Here is a 20157-nt window from a genome sequence, read left to right on the forward strand (position 1 = left end):
TCACAATTGAGTTTATATCCATTTTTGCTGATATTTGAAGGTCAGCAAAACTGAAATTTCAGGCTAAGAGTTATTGCCAGAAATAGTTCAGAAAATAGTCATATTATAGGATGTTTTAGAAACCAAGAGTTTGGTGCAGTTTGTTCAGCAAATTCAGATTTTTATATACTTTCCTTTTTATAGCTGGTTAAAACAGTCTGTGTATTTTCTGTACCTTTGCACCGTTTTTTGAGTATAACTAATAGAATATTCAATCAACAGCAGGTAGTTTTTGAGTTCTTCCCATAGATATATTTCTTGCCAGAATACGAATGTTAAACAAATGAATGTAAACACTCATACGATTCTAAGTGTGCTGTGTAATGGCATGAGGATATACAGGAACTGTGGAATATGTGCAGGGAGAACTAATCTGACAGGTAAGGTTTCTCTGTATAATTAATCTTTTAAGTTGAGCCTTAAAGAATAAATAGGAGGGCCTCACTGATGGCGCAGGCAGTTGAGCGCAGCGCTGTGAAGCTGTCCGCAGCCTCTGCAGTGCCAGCTCGATCCCCGGCCGGACAGAGAGAAACCCACATGGTGCAGCAGACTTCTCCTGTCTTGCCCGCTGCTCCCCTTAGTAGAGTATTTCAGTCAGTCTGCCTGTTCTGTTCCCCACTCTGTCTCTGGTGAATCCTCTCACCGTCCCACATATCTGGCCTGTACCCTGTTCTTATATAAATAGATAAATCTTTAAAAAATATAAATTTAGCATTCTTTGCATTTTCTTTTTAAAAAGATTTTATTATTTTTGCGTAGAAGAATTAGAGTGTAGACCAGATGTGTTGGGGGTGAGAGGATTTACCAGAGACAGAGTGGGGAGCAGAACAGGCAGATCTACTGAAACACACTGCTGAGGGGAGCAGTGGGCAAGACAGGAGAGGTCTGCTGTGCCATGTGGGTAGCTCCCAGGCTGGGGATCGAACTCAGACCGCAGCAGTGATAGCCTGAGACTTAACCCCTAAACCACCAGGGAGACCCAGCCTTTGCTGTTTCTTAGCTGAATGATTTACTGAAATGGTTGCTAAGCAGTGGTTTCCTAATTACATTATTCCTTCTGCATTCACCATTTGATGTTCCACTCTAAGGGAGAGCTTTCTCCTCTCCTCATTTATTGGACTCTTATTTAACGGGCTGTATTATCAGTCTTATTCTTGATGCTAAATTGCTCCAGATCTGGCCAACAGGAGTCCCTCAAGCTGGCTTCTTTTTCCTTTTGACATGTTCTCGCTGAATATTTCCCTATGTTCAGCCACAAGATGATCCAGGCTTTTTCCTTCAAGGACCACTGGTTCCTGTTAGTGGAGAATCATATTGAACGGTCAGGATCTAGGTGCTAGATGTGCTCAGTGCTGTTGGGAGAGCAGCGCCTGCTGCTCCCCTCAGCAGTGTATTTCAATCAGTCTGCCTGTTCTGCTCCCTCCTCTGTCTCTGGTGAATCCTCTCACTCTTCCACACATCTGCCCCCTTCCAGTGGGCAGGGCTTGGGATGCACACGTGGATGTCCACAGAGCACCACACCCTGGCCATGGCTTCCTTCTGCCCTCTCTTCTCTCCCTTCCTCCCTCCCTCCCTCCCCATCTCCCTGCCTCCCTCCCTCCCCCTTCTTTTCTTATTTGAAGTAATATTGCATTATAACATAAATTTCATGTTTGTGTGTATGTAATATATTTTTATATCTATATATTGAAAACATCAGTTCATGCTGATTGCTCCAATTCCAGTGCAAACCACAATATTTAGTTTTTCCCTTTCCATACTTGCATTTCTCTTCTCCATCATTTGAGAAATCTGACACCTGTTAGCCTCAAAATATTTCCCTCCCCCATATCACCTGTTGCCACCTCCCCCCCCCCCCCCCCCCCCCCCGCCCCATGATGAACTGATGCTCCTATTCCCCCTTCACTCCAGGTATATGTGCTGTGCTTGGCCCCTAAAGCTAATGGCTTTTAGGTTAAATTTTTCAGAAAGGAAGAGAGGGTGAGAATTCCTTTTTATGATTACATAATCTTCCATAGTTTATTCAATTCCTATTGAAGGACATTTGGGGTATATTCAGTCTTATTCTATCATGTAGACAATCAGTAGTGCTGCAATAGATAACCATTTGCATAAATCCTTTTTATTTTCGTTATTATTATCCTGGAGATCATTTTTTTAGAAATAAGAGTATCAGGATAAAGGGTAAAAGTATGTAATTTTGTCTGATGTTTCCAAATCCTTTCTATCACCAGCAATGTATGAAAGTGTCTGTTTCTGTCCCCACACAGCCTCACCATTAGAATGTGTTGTCAAATTTTTATCCTAGCAGTGAAATTCCATCTCTCTCAGAATCTTAAAATGTTCTCCCTCCGTCTTGCCTTGGAACTTTTGATTCATTTTAAGCTCTTTTTTGCTTCCTTATATGTCATCCACTTTTGGCAATCAGTTTCCTCTTTGGATGTTTTTCTTCTTCATTTGAAGATCATTTTCCTTAGTGGAAAAGAGACATAAAACAGCTCACTAGGCTAGCCTTGTCACTGTCACATTTGTTGGATGAATGCGTGAGCCTGTTGACTCAGGGCTGTGGTGTGTCTGCGGCGTCCTGACTTGTGCTGTGGTTCATCTGTGGCAGTTCAGATAGCACTGCTGTACCCAGGACAGAAATAGGGAGAGCCGGGCCCTGTCGCTTTGGCCCTCTTCTAAAAGGAAAAGAAGTTTTCCATGGTGTGGCAGACATCTCCTGTCCCTCCTGCTGCTCCCCTCAGGCGTGTATTTCAATCAGTCTGCCGGTTCTGCTCCCTCCTCTGTCTCTGGTGAATCCTCTCACCCTCCACACATCTGGTCTATACCCTGGTTCTTGTATAAATTAATAAATCTTTAAAAAAAAAGTTTTCTTTTTTTTTTTAAGATTTATTTATTTATATAAGCACTGGGTACAGTCAGAAGCGCAGGAGGGTGAGAGAATTCATCAGAACCAGAGTGGACCAAATGGACCAAAATACACTGCTAAGGGGAGTAGCGGGCACCAGGAGAGATCTGCGCACCATGTGGGACCCTCGCCAGTGGCCGGGGATTGAGCCGGCGCTGCAGAGGCTGTGGGCAACCTGGCAGCCCAGCACTCAACCGCTGCGCCACCAGGGGAGGCCCCCCCCCCAAAAGAAGTTTTCTAAGAACACTTTTTGCCTTTTGTAGGCAGGCTGCTTGAAGGTTTCCCCCCCCCCACTGGGAGGATTGGACAGGATAATGTAGATTTTTTAAATGTTTTTTTTTTTTTTTTTAATAGAGGCATGTTTTATTTATTTATTTATTTGTTTTGTTTATACATGCACTGGGTACAGTCAGAAGCGCGGGAGGGTGAGAGAATTCACCAGAGCCAGAGCGGGGAGCAGAGCAGGCAGAAGGACCGAAGTACACTGCTGAGGGGAGCAGTGGGTGGCAGGAGAGGTCTGCGCGCCATGTGGGACCCTCCTCCGGTGGCCGGGGAGCAGCCGGGGATAGAACCGGCGTCGCAGAGGCCGCGGGCAGCTTCGCAACCCAGCGCTCAACCTCTGCGCCACCGGGGAGGCCCCCATAATGTAGATTTTTTAAATAAGATTTATTTATTCATACAAGAGCTGGGGTACAGGCCAGAGGTGTGGGGGGTGAGAGGATCCACCAGAGACAGAGTGGGGAACAGAACAGGCAGATTGACTGAAACACCTGACTGAGAGGAGCAGCGGGCAAGGCAGGAGAGGTCTGCTTGGATCAAACTCGGGCTGCAGATTGCTTCATAGTGTGTTGCTTAACCCCTTGCACCACCAGGGAGGTCTGGATAAAGTAGATTTTTGTGCTGCTGGAATTGCATGTTCCTGATTTCTGTTTCACTTTAAACACTTTGTGCATTCATTGCTTACATAAATATAAAAATTAAATTAAAAATAAATATTTAAATAAATAGATTACGAAAAACACCTCCAAACCCACTTTTCAGAGATAATTACTGTCAATAGTTTGGTGCATATTCTTTTCCGTATGAATTGGACAGTTACCCTTGTTGTCCTTGTTCGTTACCAACAGTGTGGATCACACAGGCTTTCATGTACGCTCTATTCTACAGTTAGGTGTTTTCTACTTGGTGGTTTATTGTAGACATTTTTCCATGGCAGGCCATGCAGATGTGCTCATTCTTTCTAACTGGTATGGATTCTCTATTCCTCATCCTCCCCAGTCAGTCCACTTCCTCTTGCATGGTGGCTGACCTCTACAGACTGCACCATCTGGGCCACTTTGTCTTCTGGCTTCCAGTTGGAATCAGCTTATTAAAGGGATGGACAGGGAGCAGAGGCGAGTGTTGGATGAAGAGATGGGCTACAGAGTAAGTAGGGGCATGACCAGAAGCTGCAAAACTTTGAAGTATCAGTTTATTCTTTTTTTTTTTTTTAAATAGAGGCATGTTTTATTTATTTATTTGTTTTGTTTGTTTGTTTGTTTTATTTATACATGCACTGGATACAGTCAGAAGCGTGGGAGGGTGAGAGAATTCACCAGAGTCAGAGCAGGAAGCAGAGCAGGCAGAAGGACCGAAGTACACTGCTGAGGGGAGCAGCGGGCAGCAGGAGAGGTCTGCACGCAATGTGGGACCCTCCTCCGGTGGCCAGGGAGCAGCCGGGGATCGAACTGGCGCCGCAGAGGCCGCGGGCAGCTTCGCAACCCAGCGCTCAACCGCTGCGCCACCGGGGAGGCCCTCAGTTAGTTTATTCTAAAGGAATTTAGAATTTAGTGATAGGTGTGTGAAGCAAAATGACCTCCCAAACATTCCATGCCCAAATCCCTAGAATCTATAAATATGTTATTTTGCGTTAGGACTTTGCAGATGAAATTAGGTTTGTGGATATGGCCCAGAAGCCCCTTTAGTTTTCACCTTATGGAATTCTATGCGGAATTCCAGGTGAGTACTGTACCTGTACTCTTGGCCTTCAGAATTCTGAGATAATAAATTGGTGTTTTAAGTTACTAAGTTTGTGGTTCTTTGCTATAGCAGCAATAAAAAACTCAATACAGAGGGGTTTAAGCAGGGAAGTAATTTCAGATTTTGTGTTATTAATAGCCCACTTGCTATGCTGTGTAGAAAGTGGATTTGGGAGAGTGCAAATTTGGAGGCAGGGAATGTTGATGTGGAAATACGGTGGTGGACTGGACTAGGAAAGGGGATACGATTTGAGATTGATTTGGGATGTTGGAATTGCCAGGGTTTGGTGACTGGATGTCGGGACTGAGGCAGTGGAAGGACGCAGGATGGCTGTTGATTTCGGACATGGTTGCTGAGGGACTGGTGAAGTGGCTCTTTGAGAAAAAGGCGAGCAGCTTGGAGGGTGCTATGCCATGAACTCAGTGTAATTCTTGGTTGTTCTTCATTTGGGAATTCTCTCTATAAAGACTTACTTCAAAGTAGAGCCTGTCAGTGAGATGAATGCTTTATCTTTGAAAACCTAAATTGTTTATTGTTCTTTTTTTTTTAGGTCATGTAGAGAATCGTAAATCATGTGAAGATGGGCCTCTTGGTATTTGTGCGCAACCTGCTGCTAGCCCTCTGCCTTTTTCTGGTACTGGGATTTTTGTATTATTCTGCGTGGAAGCTGCATTTTCTCCAGTGGGAGGACTCCAGTAAGTACAGTCACCACACCTGCCTCAGGAAAAGCCCTTGCAGATAAGCTCTTGTGTGGCCACGGTGCTGCCCTGTTCTTCAGCTGGGACTGGGGGCGCTTCCTGCCACTGGGCTGCTGTGGGCTGAGTGCCTGTCTGCCTTGTGAAGCTGCATGCCATGACACGTCCTCCAGTGACCCCAGCGAAAACATGCTATTCTTTAATAAAAACCCAAACTCTACCAGTACTTCTAGTTCTTCTAGTTTAATGTTGTTGTTCTTTTTAATTACTATTCTTAATTGTGTTCCTTTTTGCCATTTATTGCCTTGGGGCATTGTATTGAAGTTGATTTTCTTCTGCCCTTAAAACATTCTTTACCTTTTCCTTAAATTTTCTGTTTTCACTTTTTTATTGTCTGTTTTGTTTTCCCTCAAGGAACTTAATCTTTTCAGCCCTTCCCGCTACTGAACTTGCACCTGAATAGAACCCTGCTGCTGTCCCACCGGGAGCCCCTGATCCCTTTCTTCACTTGTACTTTTGGTGTCCTGTGTGACTCAGCACTTTCTACATGGCTGTCTGGACCCCCTGACTGGTTCCCAGTCACCCAGTGGTGCTCAAGTTTTGGTTTTAGGCTCACAGGGGAAGGGCTAGCGCCAGTGGTACCGTCCATGGCACCTTCTCTTCCTGCCATGGCTTGAAGTATCACACAGTGACCATAGTTTTCCTTGTGGTTCTTTTGTCCGATGACTGACTGAGCTCGGTGCCGGAGATACTCAGAAAAATCTTTTCTGATTCTCCTGTGTGTCTTCTCAAAGAGATTTTATTTTTATGAACATCTGTTGGAAACCAATGTAGAATTTGAGAGTAGACAGTCTCTAGTTGTGAGAGTAAAATGAGTTAGAATGAGTTGGAAGAGACAACTGACAATTGGCCTATTACTGTGTTGACACTTTAACATGGAAACTATTTCTGTGAAGAGTTCACTTATTTCTCATGTAGACTAAATTACTGAGCAGTTTCAAGCCAAGATACAATGTAGTGTTGTATCTTTAATTTATTGTCTTACATGGAATGTTTAAATGCCTTTTACATGCTTACCTTGTAATTACCACTAATTTATGTTTCCCAAGTTTATTTAAATTTCTCTGTACCAAGTTATTTTTTAAATCTTGGAGACTACCCAGGATAGGGAATATTTATCAGTGCAGTGTGGAAGTACATAGTTGGGGACATTATCTGTATCTGTAATGAATGAATTCACATGTATCTATAAAACAGATGACTATATGCAAGGGATGGGAGTCTGCTTTTCTTTTGAGAGCCACTGACTTGTAGAAGACATGACCAAGATTAGACAGCATTTTCCTAGAGAGGTTAGAAAGGAAATTCATGGAGAAACTATTATGTATCAGGTTTTAGGTTAGACAGTTTACAAATTTAATTTGCTTCTCACTATAATCATGTGAAAATGCTATTATTATCCTTATTTTCCAGTTGAACAAACTGAAGTATTTAGTTCAATTAGTTTGCCAAAGTTACTTAATTTTTAGAACTGGAATTGAATCCTGGTTTTCTGTCTTTACAATCTGTGTTCATTATTTTATTGAAAAATATAATAACTACTAAAAGTGGGATTTAGTTTTGTATTCTAATTGTTAAAGAGAGAAGAGGGACTCAAAGAAGAAATAGTAGAGAGTATAGGGAGGGGGGTGGAGAAGGGGAAAGGAGGGAGAAGGAGGAGGCCCTCCAGACCACAAATGGGTTTTTCCATTGGAGGTGGCAATGCTGGAGGCTTGATTGTTTATTGCTGATTATCTGTGTCCTTTAGTTAATTATTAGTTGAGTAACTGCTTCCCATTCTTTCCGTTATTCTGACTCTCAAGCCTTTTAGATATTTGTCCTTGAATAGGTTGCTGAAACTTTTGTACGGTAGCCTATTATCTTCTGTGCGTAATATCAGAGAACAGAGTAATATGCCCATCCTGGATGGCCTGCCAAGTCCAAGATGGGAAATCTGGTTCATATTCAAGGAAAAAAACAAGTCTAAGATGAAATGGCCCAGATGTTGGACTTAGCAGACGAAGTACTATTATAAATAAGTTAAAGAATTAAAGGAAAACACAGTGAGCAATAAATAGTTTCAGAGAGAAATGAAAACTATGAAAAGAACCAAATGCAATTTCTTCAACTGAAAAGTATAGGAATGAAATGAAGATTTCATGTAACATAGATTGTATTTAACAGAAATCAGTAAACTTGAAGAGTAATAGAAATTACCTAGTTTGAGCCACAGAAAGAAAAACTACTCAATAAAATGAAAAGAACCTCATTTATGTGTATATATATGTGTGTGTGCGTGTGTAATATATAATCATTTATATTATATACAAGAAAAGAGCAAAAAATATGTGAAGAAATAATGGATGAAAAAGTTTGATTTTAAAAAAGCATTCACTTACAGATCTAAGAAACTAAACTCTAAAAAGGATTACAATTTGTGGGAGGATCTGTCAATAACTACATTACAGTTAGACTTACAAAATCTAAAAATGAGGTGAAAATCTTGAAAGCAGACAGAGAAAAGGAAGCCTTATATATGCAGTAACAAATCCCGCTTAAAACACAATGAAAGAGTTTTATAGTTTGAAAGAAAAATACCAGAAGTCTGTCTTCCTGGAATTGTTCATCTAATGAGAATAGCCTTTAAAATGAGGATGAGGGCCTCCCCGGTGGCGCAGAGGTTGAGCGCTGGGTTGCGAAGCTGCCTGCGGCCTCTGCGGCACCGGTTCGATTCCCGGCTGCTCCCCGGCCACCGGAGGAGGGTCCCACATGGCGCGCAGACCTCTCCTGCCGCCCGCTGCTCCCCTCAGCAGTGTACTTCGGTCCTTCTGCCTGCTCTGCTCCCCGCTCTGGCTCTGGTGAATTCTCTCACCCTCCCGCGCTTCTGACTGTACCCAGTGCATGTATAAACAAACAAACAAACAAAAACAAATAAATAAATAAAACATGCCTCTATTAAAAAAAAAATAAAATAAAATGAGGATGAAATACATTTTCAAATAAAGACAAGAAAATTTGTTGCTAGCAGAATTGTGTTACAAAAGAATGCTAAAGGATATCCTTTAGAATAATGGGAAGTGATACCAGAAGGAAACTTGGCTCTACTGGAAAAAATGAGTGTCACTGAACATGGCAAATATAAAAGACTCTTTTATCATAACTTGGTTAAGAGACAACTGATTGTTTAAAGTGAAAGTAATAACCCTGCAAAGTGAGGTTTACATATGTAGAAAAGAGATATGACAATACTTGTATAGGGAATGGAGGGTGGATAAGTAGAATTTTAATGTTGTAAGATTATTACATTTGTGAAAAGGAAATAAGTAGAAAGTAGCAATGTGTATACAGTGAGCAAAGGGTTGGAAACGACAGATGTAAAGATACATAAAACTGACTCATAGTAAACTCTGACAACTTAAGGATGTATATTCCTAAAAAACTATTTGTCAACCACAATAGAAAGCAGAAAAACAGCAACAGATAAACAAAAAGCAGGAGGAGAAAATGCTAAACAGGTGGTAAGACCATTGACTTAAACCTGATTATATTGATCACATTGAAATATAATTAAAAGTGGAAACTGGTTAACCATCGAGAAGCATTTCAGGGTGCGCATGATCCGGCAGCCTCGCTCTGTCCTCCAGGCCCCTCTTCTGCTGCCTGTTACCCATTGGTGACTTTCTATAACCCAGCCCTTCAGGCTGTGACCTGAAGCCTTTCACCCTTATTCTGTGTAATCTGGTCTCATCCTTGCCCAAGTTTGATCATGCTGGTGTGAGGCAATCCCTTTAAAGGGCACAAGTTCAAATCTTCTTTTCAGTTTTTGAATCACTGCCAGGTGATTAAAAAAAAAAGGGAGCAAACTAATGGTTCATGTGACATCATGGATCAATCCCACAGACATGCTGGGAGAAAGAAGCCAGGTAGAAAGGGAGATATGTTGTAGGATTCCATTTATATGAAATTCTAGAATAGCCCAGTAGTTGTCCAGGTCGGGGATGGTGGAATCTTGAAGGAACTTATTACTATATTGATGGAAATGCCATCATCTATCTTGGTTGAGTTTGAGGTTACACGGGTGTATACTTTTGTCAAAAGTCAAAAGATCTGTGCTCCAGATATTACCTCAATTAAAAATAAAAAAAAAAAACTAAAAAAGATCTTTGCAAATGTTAGGAATAAATATGTGAATTCTGTTTTTAATTATACCCCATTAAAGTTGATTAAAGAAAGAGTACTTACAACATACTAAAATCTGTTATAAAGCTATAATTAAAGCTGTCATACTAGTACAGGAAGAAATCAATAGGTTTGTTATTTGGAATGCAGGAATAAAATGTGATCTTTGGATAAAGATGGAAAAGATGGACTGTTTTATTTAATTTTGAGACAATTATCTATTTAGAAAATATGTTAGGCCCCTTTTATACATATTACACAAAAATAAATTTCAGAGTAACATTTAATTGCAGAAATTAAAATACTAGGAAAAAAACGTTACATTTGGGTTGAGAAAAATTTTATTAGCTTGATACCAAGAAACCAAAAAAAAGTTTAAGAAGTTCTAACTTTTATAGAAAGCTTCTCTTTGGAGAAAAAATTTTAAGCAAAGTTGAAAGACAACAAAGATATTTTCAGTATATATGATAAAGAAATTATACTCTCGGGCCTCCCCTGGTGGTGTAGGTGGTTGAGCGCAGTGCTGTGAAGCTGTCCGCAGCCTCTGCAGCACAGGTTCCATCCCGGCTGGCCGGGGAGATACCCACATGGTACGGCAGACCTCTCCTGTCTCACCCGCTGCTCTCCTCAGCAGTGTATTTCAGTCTGTCTGCCTGTTCTGTTCCCCACTGTGTCTCTGGTGGATTCTCTCATCCTCCTGCATGTCTGACCTGTACCCGGGATCTTGTATGTATGAGTAAATAAATCTTAAAAAAAAAAAAAAAGAAATTATACTCTTAATATATAGAGAGAGCTCACATAAGTTTGAATAAAAATGAACACTGTAGAAAATTTGACAAAATGCACGAACAGATAATTTCACAGTAGGAAAATTTACAAATTGCCAATGATCGTATTTTTAATGTTTATTCTCACTAATTTTTAGAGAAATGCAAAGTATAAATAATTACATTATTTTTATCTTCCATATTGACAAATAATTTAGAGTGATGTGGTCCTGCACAGGAGCTAGTAAGCCATACTCTTCTTTTTTTTGAAAGATTTATTTTTATTTGTTTATGCATGCAAGAACTGGGATACAGGGCAGAGGTATGGGGGGTGAGAGGATTCACCAGGGACAGAGTGGGGAACAGAACAGGCGGATTGACTAAAATACACTGCTGAGGGGAGCAGCTGGTGAGACAGGAGAGGTCTGCTGTGCCATATGGGTTAGCTTCCTCGCTGGGGATTGAACTCCTGTTGCAGTGGATGGTGATAGCTTGATAGCACTGATACTTTAACCTCTGCGCTAGCAGAGAGGCCCCAAGCCATTATTCTTATATACTGTAAGTGGGTTTCTGGAAGGTAATAAAATAATGTGTTTTCTAAAGTTCAGATATATGTAACTTTGATCTGGCAGTTTTTACATCCTATGTAATAGAACACAAGCATGCAAAGATCTTTTTTGCAATGGGTTTGCAACTGGAACACAGGTGTGTGGAAAGCCATAGCTAATCTAAGCCAGAATAGGAAAGGAGAAGACTCATCAACATGGTCATCACTGGACACGTCAATCAGAGCAAGTCCACCACAACTGTCATCTGACCTACAAATGTGTTGGGATCCACCTAAGAAGCATCAAAAAATTCCAGGAGTTGCTGCTGAGATGGGAAAGGACTCCCTCAAGTCTGCCTGGTCTTGGGTAACCTGAAAGCTGAACAGGAGCATGGCGTCACCATCCCAGTCTCTCCATGGACATTCAAAACCAGCAAGTATTATGTGAGCATCGTTGATGCCCCAGGACACAGATACTTTATCAAAACGCGATTATAGGCACATCTCAGGCTGCCGTGCAATTCTGATTGTGGCTGCTGCTGTGGGTGAATTTGAAACTGGCATTTCCAAGAATTGGGACCCATGAGCACACCCTTAGGCCCATGCTTTGGGTGTGAGATGGAACGCACAGGCCACTCGACAGCCAGGAGAAGTACGAGGAAATCGCTAAGGAAGTCAGCACCTACTTTAAGAAAATTGGCTTCAATCCTGACACGGTAGCATTTGTGCCAGTTCTGGTTGGAATGGTGACAGCATGCTGGAGCCAAGTGCTAACATGCCTTGCTTCAAAGGATGGAAAGTCACCCATGAAGATGGCAATGTCTGCAGAACCACGCTGCTTGAAGCTCTGGCATGTATCCTGCTCCCAGCGCAGCCAACAGACAAGCCCTGCACCTGCCCCTCTGGACATTCTGCAAAATTATTGGGGCTGGGGCTGACCCTGTGGGCCAAGTTGAGACTGGGAAGGTGGCCCTTGGCTCCAGTCAGCTTTAAAACTGAAGTAAAGCCTTGAAATGCACCATAAAGCTTTGAGGGAAGCTCTTCCCGGGGACGATGTGAGCTCAGTGTCAAGAATGTGTTTTTCAAAGATGTTCTGGTGGCATTGTGACAGCAAAAGTGACCCACCAAAATTGGAAGCAGCTGGCTTCGCAGTTCAGGTGATTATTCTGAACCAGCCAGATCAGTGCTCCATGTGCCCCTGGGCTGGGTTGGCACACAGCTCATACTGCTTGCAAGTTTACTGAACTGAAGAAGATTGATCTGAGAAAAAGCTGGAAGATGGCCCTAAATTCTTGAAACGTGGTGAAGCTGCCATGGTTGATATGGCTCTTGGCAAGCCTGTGTGTGTTGAGAGCTTCTGTGACTATCCTCTTCTGGGCTGTTTTGCTGTTTTGCTGTTTGGGACATGAGGCAGCCATTGCTGGGGCATCATCAAAGCGGTGGACAGGAAAGCAGCTGGAGCTGCCAGACTCACCAAGTCTGCCCTGAAAGAGCAGAAGGCTAAATGAATGTTCTCCCCAGAACCTGCCACCCCAGTCTGAATCAGGTGGAGGAATGGTCTCAGAGCGGTAGTCTCAATTGGTCACTTAAGTTTAACAGTAAAAGATTGGTCAATGATAATAAATCATAAACTCTTCAGAAGACCAGAAAGATGTTTTGTGGACCATTTGTGTGCATATTGCAGCATTGTTTATTAGAAAAAGATGGAAACAATCTAAATAGCTTATAAAGGATTGAGTGAATAAATTATGGTATGTGCATTTGATGGACATTGTACAACTACTGAAATGGCTAAATAGATCTTTATGTCCTGACATGGAATGTATATAAAGGTGATATTTTCACATGCACACATGGACATTCAAATGCACACACACATATACATACAAGTCAATCTTAGACTTCATTTGCAGGAAGCTCAAAATCAACAGCAATAGAACATTCATGAGGGCCTCCCCAGTGGTGCAGTGGTTGAGTGCTGGGTTGCGAAGCTGCCCGCAGCCTCTGCAGCGCCGGTTTTATCCCCGGCCACTGGGTGAGGGTCCCATATGGCACGCAGACCTCTCCTGCCGCCCGCTGCTCCCCTCAGCAGTGTGTTTTGTCTGTCTGTTCTGCAACCTGCTCTGGCTCTGGTGAATTCTCTCACCCTCCCGCGCTTCTGACTGTACCCAGTGCTTGTATAAATAAATAAATAAATCTTAAAAAAAAAATAGAACATTCATGATCTCTTAGAATATGCATGTCTGGCTTTATGTCGGATCTATAGGATACAAAGATGAATATGATGCTGTCCTGCTCTTAAAGTGTTTATGACTTAGTGACCCTATGAGGCTGTATTAGATACCATGTCCCAGCTCTTAACTGTGCTTTGAACTTTCACTGTTTTAAAGTGCTTTGAAATCATCATTTTGTTTAACTCCCCTTCTGGATATATTTGGTAGTATTTCCACATTTTACAGGTGAGACTAGTAAGGCTCAGCAAGGTAATGCCTTGTTTGAGATCATAAAAACAAACCGGTAGAATCTGGACTATTAATGTACCATTTTACAGATGGGAAAACAATTTTAAGTGAGCCGGTCATTTGTGGAGATAGTGCTTAAGTGAAAGTTTTCCTGTCTTCAGAGTTTGTATTTTTACTAGCAATACTTGATATCGGAATGCTTTGATTCTGCTACTTGTTTGATCTAGTAAGTCTTTTATTTCCTCACAAACTTTTTTTGACCATAGCAAAGTTAGGGCAAGAGACCTCATGGTCCACTTATTCCATCTAGTTCCAATTTTCAGTGGAAAAAGAACTGGGTGGTATGGTTGGAACATATTTATAAGCAAATTTTGGGGGGGGCTGTGTAAATCTGTAAGATTATTCGTATTTGAACAGTAACCCATATATGCATAGAGACTTTGTTTTTGGAAATTTATGCCAGAAATCTTATTGATGTAAATATGCATCAATACTCATTATAGTTGTTAACGAAACAACTAACAACAAACTGAATTAATGGCTAAGCTAACAGACTTATAATGCAGAAACAAGAATAACAGTGATTGCATGCCATGTCCAATTCAGGACATCACTGATGACATGCTGATAATAGAGTGTATTTCAGAGAATTACAGGAATTCTCTATGTGCTGGCAGCAGTGGCAGTGGGCACGCAGTACAGTTGAATATTGAGTGAGAGCCAGACTTCTCAATGGAATACTGATTGAGAATTCATAGTAAACACCAGTAAAATGCTAATTTTGGTTTTACCCATGTCACATTTTTTTTTTTTTTTAATAGAGGCATGTTTTTATTTATTTATTTATTTGCTTGTTTGTTTGTTTGTTTTGTTTATACATGCACTGGGTACAGTCAGAAGCGCGGGAGGGTGAGAGAATTCACCAGAGCCAGAGCGGGGAGCAGAGCAGGCAGAAGGACCGAAGTACACTGCTGAGGGGAGCAGTGGGCGGCAGGAGAGGTCTGCACGCCATGTGGGACCCTCCTCCCTTGGCCGGGGAGCAGCCGGGGATCGAACCGGCGCCGCAGAGGCCGCGGGCAGCTTCGCAACCCAGCGCTCAACCGCTGCGCCACCGGGGAGGCCCCCATGTCACATTTTTATAACTCAGTAATCTACTTTGTGAGTTTGTGGTAACTCAGTAAAGCCTATTTGTAAATAAAAAGAAAAATGTATGGAACTCCTGTGTCACAAAGAAAGGGCTGCATTTTTGGCTCACTTTATAAACTATCAGAAGAATCCATTAGTAGGCCACAGACATAGTTTGAGAATCACTAGTGTATGAGGTTATGGAGGCATGCAAATATCTCATTCTCTTCTGCTATTTACTACTTCTGCCTCCGTTGTTCATCTCATATTGTAAATTCATGATAAAAAGGTAGTTTCCTCTCGACTGCTGACCTTTGTCATTGTCTTTCTCTGGCTTGATGAAAGCTCTTCCTGAGTCAAATGAGCTGTTCTTTCTGAAGGGACTCCCCCAGCTGAGCCTCTTGGTAACCTAGTTTTTCTGTTTTAAAACAATATTCTCCGGATATACACAATCCCTGGGTTAGGAGGGTTGCAGGTGGGTTGGAAGATGCTCAGACACATCTTCATCCTATGCCTGGGACTACAGAACCCCTCACACATAGACTCTGATGGTGTATGAAAGTGACATGCACAAATCTAAACAGAAAGGACTTAGGCTCTCCCTCTCTGGTAGCTTCAGTTCTACATTCAGGTTACTAGGGCTTGTTTTGGTGTGGTGTTTCTACTCCTTAGTTTTGTTTCTTTGTATTCCACATGAGTGAAACCAGCCAACCATTGTCTTTCTCTTTCTGACTTGTTTAAAATTTTAGCATAATCCCCTCTGGACACACACACACACACCCTTTTCTTAATCTGCTCATCTGTCCTTGGGCACTTAAGATTGCTTCCATTTACTTGGCTACTGTAAATAGTGCTGCAGCAAATATAGGAGTGCATATATCCCTTTGAATTAGTGTTTTTATATTCTTTGTAGCTATGTGGGGGTGGGATTGCTGAATCATACTGTGAATTTATAATAATTTGAGAAACCTCCATACTCTTTTCCATAGGGACTGAACCAGTCTACATTTCTTTTATGATATTGTAAATGAGATTTTTTTTTAAATGTAAAATAATGCCATTCTTCCTACTAAAAAATTTTTTAAAAAGATTTTTATTTATTTATAAATACAAGAGCTGGGGTACAGGCCAGAGATGTGGTGGCGTGGGGGGGGCGGTGAGAGGATTCACCAGAGACAGAGTGGGGAATAGAACAGGCAGATTGACCAAAGTACACTGCTGAGGGGAGCAGCGGGCGAGACAGGAGAGGTCTGCTGCACCGTGTGGGTTGCTCCCTGGCTGGCCGGGGATCGAAGTCGTGCTGCAGAGGCTGCGGATTGTTTCACAGTGCGGTGCTTAACCCCTTGTACCACCAGGGAGGCCCCCTAAAATTTTTTTTGGGGGGGTTTGGAAAGTATAGTTCTTTTTTCATAAAAGTTAATGGATTTATTGCTAATTTTATTTATTTATTTATTTTTTAAATGATATTCTTTTTTTTTTTTTTTTAAGATTTATTTATTTATAAAAGCACTGGATACAGTCAGAAGTGTGGGAGGGTGAGAGAATTCACCAGAGCCAGAGCGGGGAGCAGAGCAGGCAGAAGGACCGAAGTACACTGCTGAGGGGAGCAGCGGGCGGCTGGAGAGGTCTGCGCGCCATGTGGGACCCTCCTGCGGTGGCCGGGGAGCAGCTGGGGATCGAACCGGCGCTGCAGAGGCTGCGGCCAACTTCGCAACCCTGCACTCAACCGCTGCGCCACCGGGGAGGCCCTATTGTTAATTTTAAATGAATACATATTTTAAAAGTTTCATAGTATTAATTTCCAATATAACAAATATTAATATAATTATTAACCTACGTGTAAACACCCTTTTGCATCCTTATAAATTAACAGTGTAAAAGTATTCTGATACCCAAAGTTTAAGAGCTATTATTTATTCTAGTCTTTAAAAGAGTAGTGTTCTGGGCCTCCCCGGTGGCGCAGTGGTTGAGCGCTGGGTTGCGAAGCTGCCCACCGCCTCTGCGGCGCCGGCTCGATCCCCGGCTGCTCCCCGGCCACCAGAGGAGGGTCCCATATGGCGCGCAGACCTCTCCTGCCGCCCGCTGCTCCCCTCAGCAGTGTACTTCGGTCCTTCTGCCTGCTCTGCTCCCTGCTCTGGCTCTGGTGAATTCTCTCACCCTCCCGCGCTTCTGACTGTACCCAGTGCTTGTATAAACAAAACAAACAAATAAATAAATTAAAAAAAAAATAAAAACATGCCTCTATTAAAAAAAATATTTAAAAGAGTAGTGTTCAGTAATTGGTGAACTTTCAGAAGTAAGAATATATAGGAATTGGTTGAACTTTTGCTGTGGACTAACAGTTACCTACCTGAGTAAGACTGTTGTTGATTGGATGCCACTCAGAGGCATGGTCATTGATGTGAAACTATTGCTGATTATATAACCTTGCATAATAGAAATTGTCATTAATTGATTTGGCTGCATTTAAAACTAGTTTAAGAACAATTACTCTGCTGGGCCTCCCCGGTGGCGCAGCGGTTGAGCGCTGGGTTGCGAAGCTGCCCGCGGCCTCTGCGGCGCCGGTTCGATCCCCGGCTGCTCCCCAGCCACCAGAGGAGGGTCCCACATGGCGCGCAGACCTCTCCTGCCGCCCGCTGCTCCCCTCAGCAGTGTACTTCGGTCCTTCTGCCTGCTCTGCTTCCCGATCTGGCTCTGGTGAATTCTCTCACCCTCCCGTGCTTCTGACTGTACCCAGTGCATGTATAAACAAACAAACAAACAAATAAAGAAAGAAAGAAATAAAACATGCCTCTATTAAAAAAAAAAAAAAAAAAAAAAAAAAATCTTTAAAAAAAAAAAAAAAAAAAAAAAAAAAAAAGAACAATTACTCTGCTAGGTGGTTGGAGGATGCTCAGGCACATCCATTATTAATGGAACAGATGGGAATAATTAAAAAGTACAACTCTTGTAACTCAATAATAAAAAAAAAAGACAGGTAACCTAATTTTTAAAATGGGTCTGTTGCATAGCCTTTTTTCCAAAGAAGATAAACAGATAGTCAATAAGCACATGAAAAGCACATTATTAATCACTAGAAAAATGCAAATCAAAATCATGAGATACCGCTTAACACCCACTAAATGGCTATAATCAAACTGATCAATAACAACTTGTTTTGGTGAGGATCTGAAGAAGTTGGAGCCCTTAGGCATCCAAAGTAAAATGATCTAGTCTCTTTGGAAAATAGTCAGGCAGTTTCAATTAAACACAGGGGCCTCCCCGGTGGCGCAGCGGTTGAGCGCTGGGTTGCGAAGCTGCCCGCGGCCTCTGTGGCGCCGGTTCAATTCCCGGCTGCTCCCCGGCCACCGGAGGAGGGTCCCACATGGCGCGCAGACCCCTCCTGCCGCCCGCTGCTCCCCTCAGCAGTGTACTTCGGTCCTTCTGCCTGCTCTGCTCCCCGCTCTGGCTCTGGTGAATTCTCTCGCCCTCCCGCGCTTCTGACTGTACCCAGTACATGTATAAACAAACAAACAAACAAACAAATAATAAATCATAAATAAATAAAAATACATGTCTCTTTAAAAAAAAAAAAAGAATAGTTTAAAAAAAAAATTAAACACAGAACTACAATTTGATCTAGCTGTTGTACTCCTAGGAATATCCTCAGGGGGAATGAAAACATATATCCACATTAAAATTTGTACGCAAACAAGTTTCATCGCAGCATTATTCATAATAACCAAAAAGTGGATACATCAACAATATCCATTAACTGATGAATGGATAATTGTGTCATATCCATACACTGGAATATTATTCAGCAACAAAAAGAAATGAAGTACTGATATATCCTACAACCTGATGAACCTTTAAAACATTATGTTACGTGAAAGAAGCTCATCACAAATGACCACATATTGTATGAAATGTCCAAAATAGGCAGAACTGTAGAGAAAGATGGGGGGGTGGATTTAGAGAATGTTAACTGAAGGGTATATTGTGCTTCCTGGGAGTTGTATGACTTTAGCTGTTCACTTCCTATTGGTGGGGGTTTGGGAACCCAGGAATTCTTTTAAGATTTAGTAGTCACAGTCTTTTGCAGGCTGAGTTTGGAATTTCTTTGACTAACTATACAATTCCCTCTATACCTAACTAACCAACTAACTGTGAAAAGATCATTTTGAGAAAATTGTGGAACTATGAATCTGGACTAGGCATTAGCTGATATTAAGAAATTGCTAATTTTATTAGATGTGATAATGTGGTCATGTAAGGAAATGCCTTGTGTTTAATAATTATGTCTAGATTATATCCAACCTTCATTCAAGGATGAAAGCACATGAGGTCGGGGCCTATTTTAAAATAATGCTATCAAAAAAAGAGAAAGAGTAGAGAAAGAGGGTCTGGACATGGAAGGCAAGGAAGGAACAAATGAAACCAGGAAGTCAGCAGCAAAATGTTTTTATTCTTTAACCTGTAGGCTGGAGCTGATTATACTTTCTACAATTGTGTAGTTAAAAAACTTTCATTGAAAAGTAGACAGAAAATCTTTTGTAAGTAAGGTAAGTAATCACAGCTGCCAAAGATCTTTATTTAGAATCTGATCTTCTACTTTGGGGCTCTGTGCTGTATTCCTCTCAAGCTTTTGTGTTAATATGTGGCTACTTAGTGAGATCTTTTGAAACAATAGGCCAGGGTAAGAGATAGTGCTTTTAATCTGCTCTTCCCTGTGGGTTCTCTCCAATTGTCTGGCACATAGCGGTAGATGAAAAATTCTTGGAACCAGTTTTCTTTCTCCTACAAAATTTGGTGCTTGTAGTATTCCCTTAAAAGTGTTTTAATTTGGGGGAATCATTGATAAAGAAAGGGTTTGTCCAGGTATGTTCATAGTTATACACATACAGGCATAGGCATCACATACAGATTTGCATACGAACACATAAAAAATAACACTGGAGCATAAAACACAGAGATAACTAATTTTGGTTGCTTTCAGGACAGAAAACTTTTGGTTGGGAGAGGGTATGGGATAAAAGACCAAGGATCAAATTCTGGGGGAACTAACAACTGAAGGGTGAGCAGAAGGTGGTCACCCTTTATAAAGTCACCCTGGATAAACGAACAGTGGTCCTAGTTTTTTTTTTTGGGGGGGGAATGCAAACTGGTTTATTTTTTATTTTTTAAAGATTTCTTTATTTATTTATACAAGCACTGGGTACAGTCAGAAGCACGGGAGGGTGAGAGGATTCACCAGAGCCAGAGCGGGGAGCAGAGCAGGCAGAAGGACCAAAGTACACTGCTGAGGGGAGCAGTGGGTGGCAGAAGAGGTCTGCGCATCATGTGGGACCCTCGCCCGGTGGCCGGGGATCGAACCGGTGCTGCAGAGGCTGCG

At 41.9% G+C, this 20157-nt stretch overlaps 1 protein-coding gene and 1 pseudogene across 4 annotated transcripts in view; both read left to right on the plus strand.

Moving 5' to 3' along the window:
* Positions 1-20157, plus strand: part of ST3GAL3 (ST3 beta-galactoside alpha-2,3-sialyltransferase 3) — a 187181-nt gene that overhangs the window by 17080 nt on the left and 149944 nt on the right. For all 4 annotated transcript variants that reach the window (XM_054691530.1, XM_054691531.1, XM_037500212.2 and 1 more), the window contains exon 2: positions 5520-5664. In XM_054691530.1, coding sequence (XP_054547505.1) covers positions 5550-5664 — 115 coding nt within the window. In that variant the 5' untranslated portion in view covers positions 5520-5549. The remainder of the gene's footprint in view (positions 1-5519; positions 5665-20157) is intronic.
* LOC119235815 (elongation factor 1-alpha 1-like) lies at positions 10872-13289 on the plus strand (annotated as a pseudogene).

The sequence above is a fragment of the Talpa occidentalis genome, unplaced genomic scaffold (genome assembly GCF_014898055.3).
Source record: "Talpa occidentalis isolate TD23 unplaced genomic scaffold, MPIMG_talOcc4v2.1 talOcc4.9, whole genome shotgun sequence".
NCBI classification, from domain to species: domain Eukaryota; kingdom Metazoa; phylum Chordata; class Mammalia; order Eulipotyphla; family Talpidae; genus Talpa; species Talpa occidentalis.